General features: G+C 45.5%; 1 protein-coding gene across 1 annotated transcript; it reads left to right on the forward strand.

Annotated features, from left to right (window-relative positions):
• The first annotated feature begins 1145 nt into the window (after positions 1–1145).
• Positions 1146–5734, forward strand: LOC135824812 (uncharacterized). The gene is made up of 3 exons (XM_065337524.1): positions 1146–1406; positions 4181–4690; positions 5340–5734. Exons 1-3 carry the CDS (start codon positions 1343–1345, stop codon positions 5717–5719), a joined length of 954 nt encoding a protein of 317 aa, XP_065193596.1. The 5' UTR covers positions 1146–1342; the 3' UTR covers positions 5720–5734.
• The last annotated feature ends 8922 nt before the right edge of the window (positions 5735–14656 follow it).

The raw sequence follows: 14656 nt of genomic DNA on the forward strand, positions 1-14656 counted from the left end.
TCTCGCCAGTCTGCCGGTGGTCGTATCGAGTAGACTCTACTACCACAGTGGTACGACTGCTGCCTTGTGCTGGTAGTCTACCAGCACAAGGCAGCAGTCGTACCACTCACTGCACTGCACTGCAGTACAACTACAAGTCAAGTCCAAAAGGAGCCGCCTGCGTCCGCAGTGTACTAGTGTACTCACGCTGCACAGCACGTAGACGTGGACGTGTTCAGTCCACGTACGTCAGTCACACGACAGCCCGCCGAAAAAAAGTTACGGTCGGGGTGAAAAATGTACGGTCGGTCGGGTGAGTCGAACCACACACCTTCTTTAGTTTGGCCTACCGTATTATCTCTAATATAAGCACAGTCTCCAATAATAGCACGTCTCCAATAATAGAACACCTTGGGGCGGCATTCAAAAAATAAAGTGCTCAGTCTCCATTATAAGCACACTGTGTAAATTCATTATCTGTACCGGCGAAAAAAACCCTGAAATGTGTGTGTCATACATGAATTTGGCATGGCAACATGCCTCTGAAATGAGGTTGAAATAATAATGGAACAGTCTCCAATAAAGGAACGTCTCCAATAATACTTAATAGCACGGGGCGGAGGTACATTGAAAAAATAAAGGACCGTGCTTATATTAGAGATAATACGGTAATTTTAGTTTGCTTCGGATGTCGATTGTATAGGCAATGCGCTCTGTGTCTGAATCATCCACTTCACAATGGTGCTGGTGGTGGGAAAATCTCCAAGTGACCTGGAGATTGTTTACGAACGTGAAGTCCTGCGTCAAGTCCTTGTGCGAGCTCTACTCGCTGTCAGCAACGTCGCTACAAATATGTTCAACTGTGCGGCCTCACGAGACTGGCCGACGATTGTGAGCTTGTCACTGCGCTACAAATACGGAGGTAGCTTCGCTCCATCTCCTTCTGTGACAAGTTCAAGTTCAGGCTTTGACGGGTGGCACGGAGCGCACTGCCTTCGACAGCTACTTCGAAGAAAGAATGATTTGGACGTCGCAGCGATCAATTCGACATGTCGCTAGAGCACTCTGGACTTGCTGTCATTGAATCCGCTCGACGGTCCGCCAAGAAGTATGGTGGAACAACTCGAGATGAGAGTCTGGCGACAAGCGACAGTAGTCAAGAAGAAAAAAAATGTGGAGCCGGTTGCGTTCAGAAGAGGGGCGAAGGACAAAGATCTAGACGACGATTTCCAAGGCTGTTGAAGATCTAAACAAAGATATCCTGGGCTGAAGTGCGGAGTGCGGAACCGGAGTCACGGCGGCGGATCATGAGTTGATAGAGGAGTTGTGGTTGAATCGTTGATGGTGACACGCTGGGTGTGCAATGATGAAACAAGTTCAAGATGTTTACCGGAGGCTATTGCTGCTGGCCACGTTGATTGTGGGTGGTAAGTTAACGTTACGTTGTATTGCTTGAAATAAGCATGATGGGATTCCTGGCATGCTGCTGTAGACCGGTAATTTGTTAGCGCATGATTGGATTGTGGTGCACTGAAGTACTGAGGGTGGAAACATGCAAAATTCTGATGCAAGTTTGTAGAAAAATGAGGTTGCGTTTACTGGTCATTTCGGCTGCAGCAGGTAGAGTGTATGTTCATGCGCACTAACGAAGTAACACCTGTCAATACAAGATCCACATTAAATTTTATAATCAAGGCTATGATTAAAATAAGATGTGCCTTCATCGCCAAACACACATCACAAGGAAGTCCAATGTAAAGTATCCGTAACGTCTTCTCGCTTCTTTCGTTTACTGTCCATTGGACTATGTCACCTCCTTGTGATGTGTGCCTGGTGATGACAGCACATCTAATCGTATTCATAGCCTTGATTAAATTAGTCAATACTGTCTCCGTGTTGCTAATACAGAACTAAGTCTTGTTTTGGCCACCCCCACCGCCCCGCCAATAATCCGATGGTGTTTTGCATGTTATCTTGTTGTACTTGTACGCATAGCAGTATAGCATGTTGCACGTACTACAGTGTGCACTGCCTGATGTTTTGCGAACCAATGCTGCAGATACGGGTCAAAACCTGTCACCCTGTTTTTTTTCCCGATGCCGGACATATGCGTCGTGCAAATGTGCATGCTTGTAAGGCACATTCTAGAGCACACACAATATTGTAGAATGCAGGCTAGTGAAGGCTATGATATGGACAGAGGTCAGTGCCGTCGACTGAACACAAACACCAGTACGTTTATGTTACTAACCAGAAAGAAAAGTCAGACAGGAATAAAATATCTTTGCCTGTGAAACTTTCCGAACACACAAAATTCATCTGTAAGAGTTCCACAGTACATGTAGTGGCTGTAGTACAGTACATGTAGTGGCTGTAGCACAGTACATGTAGTGGCTGTAGACTAGTACAGTACATGTAGTGGCTGTAGACTAGTACATGTAGTGGCTGTAGCACAGTACATGTAGTGGCTGTAGCACAGTAGAGGAGACGGCTCGATACCGGGACGTTTTGACAGCCAAATTTGTATAGACCCAAACCGATCATCAGCGTTGATTTTTCACTCGAAATATGTTTGTGGAAGGAAACTGGCATGTTGAAGTTTGCTCTGGGGCCAGAGTCAATCGAACTGAGCCACTCCTTTGTGTTGACCCATTGCCTCCAAGTTGCCCAATTTTTCGCTTCAAAAAAGTTCAAATCAGAGGTGGCTCCAAACCGGACACGTTTTAGAGTGCACGTCAAATTCACTCTGGGTCTGAAATTAGGTAATTGCTATCGCTCCACGACGGCCAGTATAGAGTAACAATAAGCCTTGTGTGTGCTTCCATTAGTTTTGATTGGTATGCGGTGCTTTATTGGCGAGAGGCGAGCCGCTGTTTACCTGCGACAAGAAGTTGATTTTTCGAAAGTCGTAAAACTCAAGTCGCAGTGCGAAGCAACACGTCAAAAACTCACCTGCTTGATATGGCGCTTCTGGTCATCGCAGAGCCATGAAATTTTGGCTCGGAGTATAACACATAGTAGTCTCACTGTGACATATGTTTTCTAATCAAAATACCAAGAGAGAAAGTGAATATTGAGTCCGTTCCGGTTTGCAACCGGTGTCCTATTTGAAACCGTCCCCTCTACATGTAGTGGCTGTAGCACAGTACATGTAGTGGCTGTAGACTAGTACAGTACATGTAGTGGCTGTAGTACAGTACATGTAGTGGCTGTAGTACAGTACATGTCAGTATGCATGGGTACAATTGCATACCGGAATGAGGGTAACATGGATGCAGCTCGGGAGGCTCCCCCCTCCCCCCCCCCCCCCCTCTTGTCTGCTGGGTACTGGTTGTGAGACTTACCACCTCGCCCTCACCGCTAGGCACTCACAGCCCTATAAAATTGTCTGAATGCCTAACTCCTCGCGCCCCTAACATCTCACACCTGATTAGTCCTTCTTTAAACAAAATCCCAGAATGTGTAGTCACTGCTAGTGTTCTCCACACCACTGCCCCCCCCCCCCTTCCACTTCTCTGTTCACAGCGTAACACTTGCATTGTCACCCAGCACTGAGCTCAGCCACCTACAGAATGTTGTCCACACTACTGCTGTTGCTGTTGCTGCTGCTTGTCATTGCCATAGCACGTCAATAGTTCCGTGCAAAACTCTAGTTCTCCGCCTTTTTCTTTTAGCGCTTGCTGAGGGCCTGGGAATATCTTGCTGTGATAGTTACAGCCCTGGTTCAGTTTGCTAGTTTGCCTGAAGGTCGATAGATCCGAGACACTCTGAGTGGTGAGGGTACAATTGATTCCATTCTATGTGCTAGCCCCAGTGCATCCCACCCAGAACAGTTGAGCACTCTCTGCGGTGGAAGGGCTCACTTCTCCTTTCTAGATAAGAGTTCTGTGAGTTTACACATATTCGGCGTCTACCTATTTTCGGCTATTCTCGGCCTGGTCGTATTTGGCCAAAAATTTGTTGCGGTCGAACGTTTGTTTTGCAAGGTTCAGTGTGACAGTGTATGCAAGATATAGCAGTATAGGCCAAAAATGTAATGCGGCCGAAATGTGTTTAGCCCTGGGAGGCCGGAATTTGAATGGGCTGAAAATTAGTACACTAACACGACTGTTATCAATGATGGTCATTAATAATAGCTTGTGCCTTTCCCAGGTATACACACATTATACTATGTTCTACCTCTATATTTGCCTGTATACAGCCCGAGCAACATGCAATGCCATTGGTGGGACGCCAACACAGGATGGAACCGTTCTAAAGGGAGAGAGCGGTGCGTCTAAGTTTACCTGGATACTGCCCACGTACAGTATAACACAGTGCAACGTGAAGATGTTGGGATTTGAAGTCATCCACTCAAGTACTTCAAACTGTAATTTCGTTGTGTCAGTCTGGAACCGTGATACACAGGGGATAAAGCCGAATGAGTACATACTAGAGTACGTGGCACCCACTGTGCCCATGCCTGCTGCATCCGGTGCCACACTGTTCAGCTATAACTACACAAGCAGTACCAGGCGAACATTTCGCTATTCCAAGACAGTGTTCATTGGCATCACCACGAAGCAGTCAGCATGCCGTGTATTGGGAAGCTCTACATCAGCAGACGGTGCGAGATATGCAGACGGAGAATACAAGCTACCTGGAGTTACAAACAAACATGATTTTGTAGAAATAACGAGAACTGATGTGTCACTACGTGTGCTCACGGAAGGTAGGTATATCTCTCTTTATATCTATGTATCTCTCTCTCTCTCTCTCTCTCTCTCTCTCTCTCTCTCTCTCTGTATCCCTCTCCTTCTCTTTCTCTCCCTCTCTATCTATCTCTATCACTATCTCTATCTCTCTCTATCTTTATCGCTATCTCTCTATCTCTCTCTATCTCTTTCTATCTCTCTCTATCTCTCTCTCTCTGTCCCTCTGTCTCCCTCTTTCTATCTATCCATCTATCTATCTATCTATCTGCCTGTCTCTCTGTCTCTCTGTCCCTCTCTGTCCCTCCCTCCCTTTCTCCCTGCCTCCCTCTTTCTCTCTGTCTTCCTTTCTGTCTCTCTGTCTTCCTTTCTGTCTCTCTGTCTCTCTGTAACTCGCTATGCACAGAGGTCACATTGTTTTGCACGGACCTCTCATCCATAAGTTAGGTACAGAGCTCATACGGGTATCCGCACAGCTAACTCGTCATGCATGGAGCTCACATCTTTATGCACAGAGCCCACCTTGTCATGCACACGGCTCACATCTGTGAAAACCAAACAGCCTACTTCCAAGCACATTGTAAAATGTTTCCTTGATTCTACTGACTATGGATAGGTGATGCATGGCACATAATCTCGTTATGTTTTTCAATTCCTATTCCTTTTCAGATATCGACGAGTGCGCAGCCACCCCATCCCTGTGTACATCCTACACAAACAATGTGTGTAGTAATACATTTGGATCATACAGTTGTGTATGTAAGAGTGGATACAGTGGAACGGGTGGTGCTTCTGGTACTTGTAGTAATGTAAACGAGTGTTCCAGCAGCAGCAGCAATGACTGTAATCTGTACAGTAACACGGAGTGCTCCGATACTGTCGGCTCATATCAATGTCCCTGTAAGACTGGTTATAGTCCTGTGTCTACAATAGCACAACCATCAGCTTGCCGGAATATCGATGAATGCAGTACATCGTCATCATCATTGTGTCCATCAACCAAGATATGCGTGGATACCCCAGGCTCGTATATTTGCCAAGGTGAGTAATTAATTGAACAATGACGAGTTTTAGCGTCAAGAAAATCGAATTTGAGTTCGTGTAGTAGACTTTTTGGTTCCTGAACAGCAATGCACACTTTAGCATTGTTGATCCATAATGGCAGTTGGAATGCAAATCGCAGTCTAGAACCTGATGAATTTACTTCATCGATTTGTCTGTTCATATATATTTCCTGTCGACGTCATGCACGCACGGATTCTGTTTGCCAATCCTTTCCACATCATGAATTTTGGCACTGAGTGCGCGAACTCGAACATGAAATTCATCACGCCAAACCTCCAATCTTCTAGTGGATGTGGTGTACGTCCTAGTGTTCACATTAGCCAAGGCATTTCTACGCATTCAACCTCGGACTGCAAAAATCTCTTTGCTGGCTACTATGTCTGCTTGCAGCAATAATGGCGTACAGTACGGTCGGGCGCTGAAGAACGACCAGGCTAGAATTTCACCAAGCACAGCATAGCTGAATGTATACACGGTGACTTAACTGTGCATAGACTGTACAGCATAGCAATGTATACACGGTGACTTAACTGTGCATAGACTGTACAGCATAGCAATGTATACACGGTGACTCAACTGTGCATAGACTGTACAGCATAGCAATGTATACACGGTGACTTAAAGGGGAACTCCACGAAAAAATGAAAATTTGATAGCCTGTAGAGTTTCGGGCGCTGAGTCGAATGGTCTTGGTCCGAAGTCTCTACGAGAAAGCGTTCTTGAGATATTTCAATTTTAGCCACGCCCCATACCAATGTATGTGTGACGTCATTGTGGCAATGTGCGAAAATACTTGGATTTTGAATCTCACTTTCTTCAGGACGAAAGTCACTTCAGAAAGTAGTTTGCCAAGTCGCCTGAGCCGCTGCAATGCCAAATTGTTGTGTTGTTGATTGTGCCAGTATCACATCATCCTCCTGGGGTTAGTTTTCTCAAATTCCCAAAGGATGGAGACCTGGCAAAGCGCCGAGATGTTGCAATGCGTCGTGAAAATTTCAAGCCTATTTTCGCAGCACGAGCTATGTTTGCTCGCTGCATTTATGATCCAGAGGGACTTGAGAGCTGAGTTTTGACGAGTACGCCGTCCAGGAAAGCCCTCATCAGTGTACCAGTGCCCTCCGAACCGTGAGCCTCCAGCAAAGCGAACTCAACAAGCTGCAACTGAGAAAGCAGGGCGAGATACGTCCCATCAGGATCAGAAGAGTACATCACCCCATCAACTCCGACTGCAGCTAGCTGATGAACGATATTACCCCAGTAACTTTGCGCATACCAGTACTCAAACTGTGCACATCTGTCATCAACTGGGACGCAAACAGACAGACCCCCAGCAAGTACGAAGGTTACAGAACTGTTTGCTTGCGATGTGCAGGCAGCATGCACGACGAACTGTCTCACCAATCCTGCCAAACTGAACCAGTGTAAGTTGATTGCGTGGATATGTCTCTATTTATAACAGCTACCCTACTTCTAGGCATGGTTGCATGAATACCATATCACTCAGAGCAGTTGTTAGAAGTCTGGACAGCCTAGGAATAGTGCAAGTAAAGTGAAACAAAAATATATTACACTCCGAGTTCCACGCTTGCGGGATCACCAGGCCAAAAAAAATCTAATTTCGAACAAGGAATGGGTTCTGGTTGTATGCGAAAGAAAAGTAAGTGAAGACCTATTGTGCAAGGAATACAGTGGGAACTACACATATTATACACATGCACTCACACCATCACCCACATGCGCGCGCGTGCGTGTGCGTGCACATACACAAACACAACAACACACACACATACGCACCCACATACTCAAACTCACTCGCACGCACGCTAGCCTAAGGATAGTACATATGCTGTAGTAGTGGTATACTTAGTGAAATGACTATGTGTACATCTAATGACGCCGCCACTCCACGCCAGAAGACAACAAACATCTGCTGCAACATTTGTGCTCCCGTCTCTTATGGGCAACACAGTGAATGAAACGAACAATGCAATTGAGAACAAGAGTCGTCCTGTACGGTGAAGTTTCCATTTTCTCATACAGCAGTATATTGTCTAAGCAAGTGTGTTTTCTCCACATTCTTTTTGCCATGCAGGTATATCACAGTGTCCTGCCAAACTACATTCTCAAACGCATTCGTTTCTCAATTCTGGGGATGATTGGACACGCACATCTCGCAGCTCTTGACGACGTCAATGTCAACCGTCGCCACAGCACAACCAAAAAGACCGCGATAGGAAGGTATAAAGTCCAGTTCTCAAAGCATAAAGAAGACTGTGGCCAAATAGAAAATTATACGACAGAAAGAGCTATGAGTATGTTGACAAGCTCATGTGTGAGGTGGTAGCGGTTGCAAATGGCAACCTCCATGTTCCTGCCTTGGAGAAGCGTGTTTCTCTGCCAAATTCCAGGTGGAAGCCTCCTGAGAAGGCTGAGGTGGTGCAGGATTTGGATATCTTTGCCTGATGGTATTCACAACGCAGGCTGGAAGACGACAACGAACGTGCTTGCCCAATTTGCCGTGTACATAGTGTGTACTGCCTGTGTGCCGCATAGCGTAAAGATCTACACAAACACAGAATGTCATATGGAATGTGTATGATGAGTGCTTGTACACATACCACATTGCTGTACCGTAATAATTATTATAGTCAAATACTCATTTACTCTACATATGCGCTGTATTGCACCTACCGGTACCTACCTGCACTTTCAGTGCGCGCGCCATACTAATTTAGTGTCCACTGGTACAAAGATGGAGGGTCTTGTAGAATTTACCATAATTGCTGATTTCAAATTGAATTCCAATGACCTGGGGGATGAATACTGATTAGGACGCATTCGATTACCTACTAGTACAGAGATGTCTTGGTCAGAAAGTACAGATTTCTTACTCTCCTGCCAGAATTTGTGCATTATTTTGGTGTACGCTTTCTTGACCCCACGCTTGTACGTTGCATGCCATGGTATACTAGAAAACGAGTTTATTGACAAAGTCTATCGCTTGAAACGATAAAGTATGGGTTTGGGTGTGATCAAATGCACCCATGGTGCTCATAAACTGTGTGCAGTGCTCTCTTCACCAACAGAACACTACCTACCATACTTTGTAGATCTTGTACCAATCCAAGGGAAAATGACAAAGACAAATGTGAGTCATGCATGAAAACTTGTGATAGCACGGTCTATAGTACAGAACAACGTTGTTCGTGCTATGCCTGACAACAATAATTAGTTACACACAAAACATTACGCGCATCGATCCTCACAAGATAAGTCAAGACATACTCGGAGCAAAGAGAAATTTGTTTGTGTCATGCATGAAACTTGTGATAACTACCAGTACAATGTCTTTCTTGTGCGACGCCTACTGTAGTGCGCCTGACAACAATAAATTTCCCCCAAAAAATAAGAATAAGTGTATCATGCTGATACGCGATCCTCACAAGACAAGTCAAGGCAAACTAATTGAGGCTTACCTAATGTCAGACTATTCTGTCACTGGCATTGGCGGCTTCTGCATGTCGAGATAACCTCGAAGAGCAGTGATGAGCACAGCCTAATGCAAGGATACGATCTCGTAATCTGCGAGGTCCGCTACGCAAGAAACCTTGGGCCGTCTTGTCGACAGCGACGGCAGCATCCTACCAGCAAAATCATTCCCGCGGGCTGGGCATGGCTATACACTTTTGTCCACGCTCGCACCAGTCGGAGTCCCAAACGAATCGAGATTCTGGTGGCCAAGCTACTCGTCTTCTGTCGGACGCAGCTGCTGACGCATCTTCTTCCTCCACATTTGTTACACGCGATGGCAGCTCCTCAGCAGAGTATCTGGGCTCCCTGCCCCAACCATACGCGGCGGTGGGCTGTTGGTCGTCCTCACTGGCCTCAGCATCGCTGCCTTCATTGCTGGGGACAGAGGATTGTTCGGAATCGCCCATCTTCCCTTGAAATACCAACTAAAATTAGTGCTTGTAGACTGGCGAAGAGAAACGACTTTGCCACAATGACGTAGGCAGCCCGTGATGATGTAACCAAATGGCCGCATGACGTCAGGGCGCGGCCCCCGTTTTTGCAATTTCAAAGTGAAACGTGGACCTTTTGCACCTGGAACGGCCCCGTAAACGCTGTCGTGTCGGCGGAGTGAATGTGCAGGGTACTAGGGTGAAAAGAATTGCTGCAAAGACGTCCCCTCTACTACAATGTAGGCTCTAGTCTAGGCCTTTGCCTTTGGAGACATGGCGAACTGAATGCGCAGGGCGAAAAGAATTGCTGCAAAGACGTCCGCTCTAGGCCTTTGGAGACATCGTGGGAACTCCTTCCGGTACTATACAAACTGCTGACGTGGCCGTGGACATGTACATGGAGAGTCATGGTGGGACTTCATGTACATGGATACATGGTGGGAATTCCTTCCGGCACCCCCGTACCGCAAAGCCAACGGTGGGGAAGGAGAAGTGCAGACGTGCAGGAAGACGAACGAGGAGGAACCAGGACGAGCGAGCAATGGCAGGACTAGCTGGACCGTAAGTAATAGCTGAATTGTGCATGACAACTTGACATCCATGCGGCACTCGCCACTTGCCACTGCATATTTCTTGTCCACTAACAATGTCTCTCCTCTGCCCCCTGTGTGTCCACGGCCCTGTTGCTGAATTGGCCCGATGAATCGAATGTCTTCCGCAACTGGAACGGCCCCGTGAACGCTGTCGCGTCGGCGACTGAATGCGCAGGAGGGAAAATATTGCTGCGAAGACGTCTCCTCTAGACGACGGTAAGGCACCCCATTGATATGTTGCCAGTGTGTGCCAGGGTATCGCGCGATGGTGAATGAGGAATGATGAAGGGTACGGTGGGACTGTAGACCTGTTACCTTCTACTAACACGTTATCAGGTGGAGAGTGTCTTGTACTCACGTTATCAGGTCGAGAGCGTATTGTAGTCACTCTCTCTATTCCTGTACTTCATTACGTTTTTAAAGGTGTACGTATAACTTCTCAAAAAAATTTAATGGTCTACAGTCGTGTCGGAAGGGTACGGTGGGACTGTAGACATGTTACCTTCTAACACGTTATCAGGTGGAGAGTGTCTTGTACTCACGTTATCACTATATCAGGTCGAGAGCGTATTGTAGTCACTCTCTCTATTCCTGTACTTCATTACGTTTCAGGTGTACGTATATAAACTTTTCCAAAAAATTTAATGGTTCACGTCTTCAGATAGAGAGCGTATTGCACCCACTGTCTAGTCTCTGTAGTGCATTGAGATTTTGTTGATCGAACATGAAATGGATACACAGACAAAGCCAGGCCAAGTACATGGCGAGATGTCGCCAGAAGAACGTCTTCAGGTAGAGAGCGTATTGCACCCACTGTCTAGTCGATTTTGTGGATCGCACATGAAATGGATACACAGACAAAGCAGGCCAAGTACATGAGAGAGTGGACGATGTGCAGATCGACACGGCCTGCGGGTACTTCATTAAAGTTACCCGTGACATAATTATTATTATTATTATTATTACTAGGATAAAAGTTAATCACTGCAAAAACATTGCCAAGTATGTGAGCACTTTGGACTTGACAGAAGAGTGCACGGGCGACGTTGACAAAACATACTGCGGTATCGCACATGAAATGGATACACAGACAAAGCAGGCCAAGTACATGAGAGAGTGGACGATGTGCAGATCGACACGGCCTGCGGGTACTTCATTAAAGTTACCCGTGACATAATTATTATTATTATTATTACTAGGATAAAAGTTAATCACTGCAAAAACATTGCCAAGTATGTGAGCTCTTTGGACTTGACAGAAGAGTGCACGGGCGACGTTGACAAAACATACTGCGGTGACTGTCACTATCATGACAGCAGGGCACATCGCACGCAGCATCGCAGATCGTGTCGAATTGCGCATCATAATATTGCAAAATTGCTCCTGTGCATGCAAGTGGATTTCACTGCACTTCTCAGTTTGGGAAATGCTCGATTATGACAATTTTCCGTGTTAGTGCACTAGCCCTGAACAGACATGTAGGTGACTCGTAGCCTACCTCACGACTTTCTGCTTTCTTTCTTCATCACTTGTATCTTGCAGGTATATCATCCCGTGACGACCACATTGAAGTCTGAATTTGAAGTGTGAAGATGCTTCAGCAACCACATCATACTTTTCCATTGCTTTCATTGTGCTTCTACTGTGCATGTGTGTAACTTGTGGGGTAAACATGTGATGACATTGTATGCTGGCGACACGGTCAGATGTTCATGCGTCTAACGTACACCTGCATGTTATGCATTGAAAAGGGTTTGCCACTTGCGATCCTGGGACGAGTATCAGGTCCGCTTTGTCCTGTGTGGGCTGTATCAGATTGCTGTTCACTTCTCTATCTGTTGGATATGTGACTTTCTGCAAGTTTCTGGTGTATGATGGCCACGTCCTTGCTTGTCACTTTGTATGATATTACATTCTGTATTCGCTGCTTCCATGGCATGGTCTGCAAACTGCAATCCTTGGGCAAATGTCATGTTTGCTATGTTGTGCTTTGGCCGTCAGCTTGTCTACACCCTGTAGTTGAATTATTTTTGTTTCACAACTGACTTCCTCAAGTACGGTGGCCACTGCTTTGCATGGCATTATACATGAAGAATTTCCTGTTTGTGTCGTGTGCATGTGCGTATGTGTGCGTGGCCACGTGTGTGTGCCGTGTGCATACACATGTTTGTGTATCTGTGTGCGGGGTAGCGAGGCGGGGAGGGCTGGTATGTATCAGTGTGTTATTGCAGTCGCATGGCTACATACAGTACATCGCGCGCGTGGTCATCATGTTTACCTTCGGGGTTGGGGTGGGGAGGGAACGGAAAAAGAGCTGAAATTATCCATATAAAAATCGCTCTGTGAGCGGTTCTGAAAAACCTTTACTGGTACTGCCCCGTCGTAAAAGTAAGAAATTAGAACTGGCCCATTGTCCCCCCAAATGCGAACTGATCCACCTAAATCGCGAATGACGGGACCCGAACGCACCAGTAGCACGAGGTTCCTACCTGTGGATGCAGATGGGGACGTTGGTCCGGACCATAGGCCATGTACTGTACTAGCGGTAGGCTTCCCTATCAAAATAATAAATTCTACTGCTACTACTGGTGTTACCCTATGATAATTATAGCAATAAAAACTGCTTTATGGCAGTTTTCTAAAAAAAGTTATTGTGTTCTAGTCCATGGACCCCGTCTAAAAAGTAAGAAATTAACGAAATGTGATAGCCGAAAATTAAAATTTCACACAAAACCTCACAATAATCACGACACTTTCAACACTTGTTTATTCCGACACTTGTACTTGTACAAGTACATGCATATGAAAGAGGACCACGAGGGGAAAAGGTCGTCTCGCATTCTGTGTGTGATTATTGTGAGGTTTTGTGTGAAATTTTAATTTTCGGCTATCACATTTCGTTAATTTCTTACTTTTTAGACGGGGTCCATGGACTAGAACACAATAACTTTTTTTAGAAAACTGCCATAAAGCAGTTTTTATTGCTATAATTTCTTTTGTTTTTTTTGGCTAAAGGATATAATTGTGTCACCAATGGAATGCCCAAATAAATGATGGCCTACATATAGCGCCTGTACATGTTATTATTATTATTTTATTTTACTAGGGTGTTTCCCACAGACTCAGGGCGCGTTTGGTTGGTACGAACTAGAACAGGATTCACCAGAACAGCGCGTTTGGTTGGGACTGCACCTGTTCTGGGTCGGCCAGAACATGTTCTGCTTGCTCTGGCCTCGAGGCCGGAGCAGACCGAGCAGTTTCACTTTTCCACAGTGAAACCTGGCGGGAACATCGATTTTGGTCCCAAATGATCACGTGCATACGATTTTTGGTTGGACTCGTCGTACTCGTCGTACCGTACAAAGTGACCCATACACATTTTGAAGAATGCACCAAGTTTGGCACATTTTCCCACAAAAATGTGCTCTGTTTCTGGAGTACCGTTTGGTTGGCATGAGTCTGCTCCATGTGCACCAGCTGTTCGATCCTGTTCTAGATCGTACCAACCAAACGCACCCCAAGAGTACATAACCCCGGGGTTATGTACTCTTGCACAGACCTATGGTCTTCTTACGGGAGCCCCTATGTACGTGTATCATATCAAATTCAATACCGTAGTATATATACGCATTGATGTGCAAGCCTTTTCTTGCAGAAAATGGAACTAGTCTTGCATACATGTATTCATGTTCTTCTGCAGGGGAATCATATGGGTAGTGGCGGTGATACTTTTTTTATACGCAGGTCATTCTGTGGATGTTGCAGAATTTCATGACTCTGTCATAAAATTGTCTTGTCTTTCAGAAAATTCAGGTGTCCACACCCTAAATCACATTTACTTGAGAATTGTAACAAGGTGCGTGCCGCAGATGTTTTTGTTGATTCTGTGTTTATAATTGTAGTCATGGGTTGTCGTGATAAGGTCATCCGGCATCATATTGTAGTGAAATCGTAATCCTGTTGATGTCGATAAAACTTTTGGAAGCAGTTCAATGACTTCAAAGTGTTACAAGTCCACGATTGTCTAAAACAACACAGCAAAGTAGGAACAATAAACATGTATTAAAATGTAAACAAATACAGTGCAGTATATATATATATGTATATAGAATATAAGGGGCAAGGATATATCGTTGGAGGTTCTGAGAGATAAACAAGGCACACCTTAATAATAACATGTTACACGACTTCGTGGGAGTATGAATGATATCCAGTCAAACCTCTTTAGGACGAACATCAAGGGACCGATGGCATTTGCTCTGTGAATTTGTCTTAACCCTATTTTATAACGAGTGAATACAATTATTTCTCCAATAGAGACACGAATAGATTTCTTCTGCAGCGAAAGATTCGAAGCCAGGCCAAA

Source organism: Sycon ciliatum, chromosome 9 (genome assembly GCF_964019385.1).
Source record: "Sycon ciliatum chromosome 9, ocSycCili1.1, whole genome shotgun sequence".
Lineage (NCBI taxonomy): Eukaryota > Metazoa > Porifera > Calcarea > Leucosolenida > Sycettidae > Sycon > Sycon ciliatum.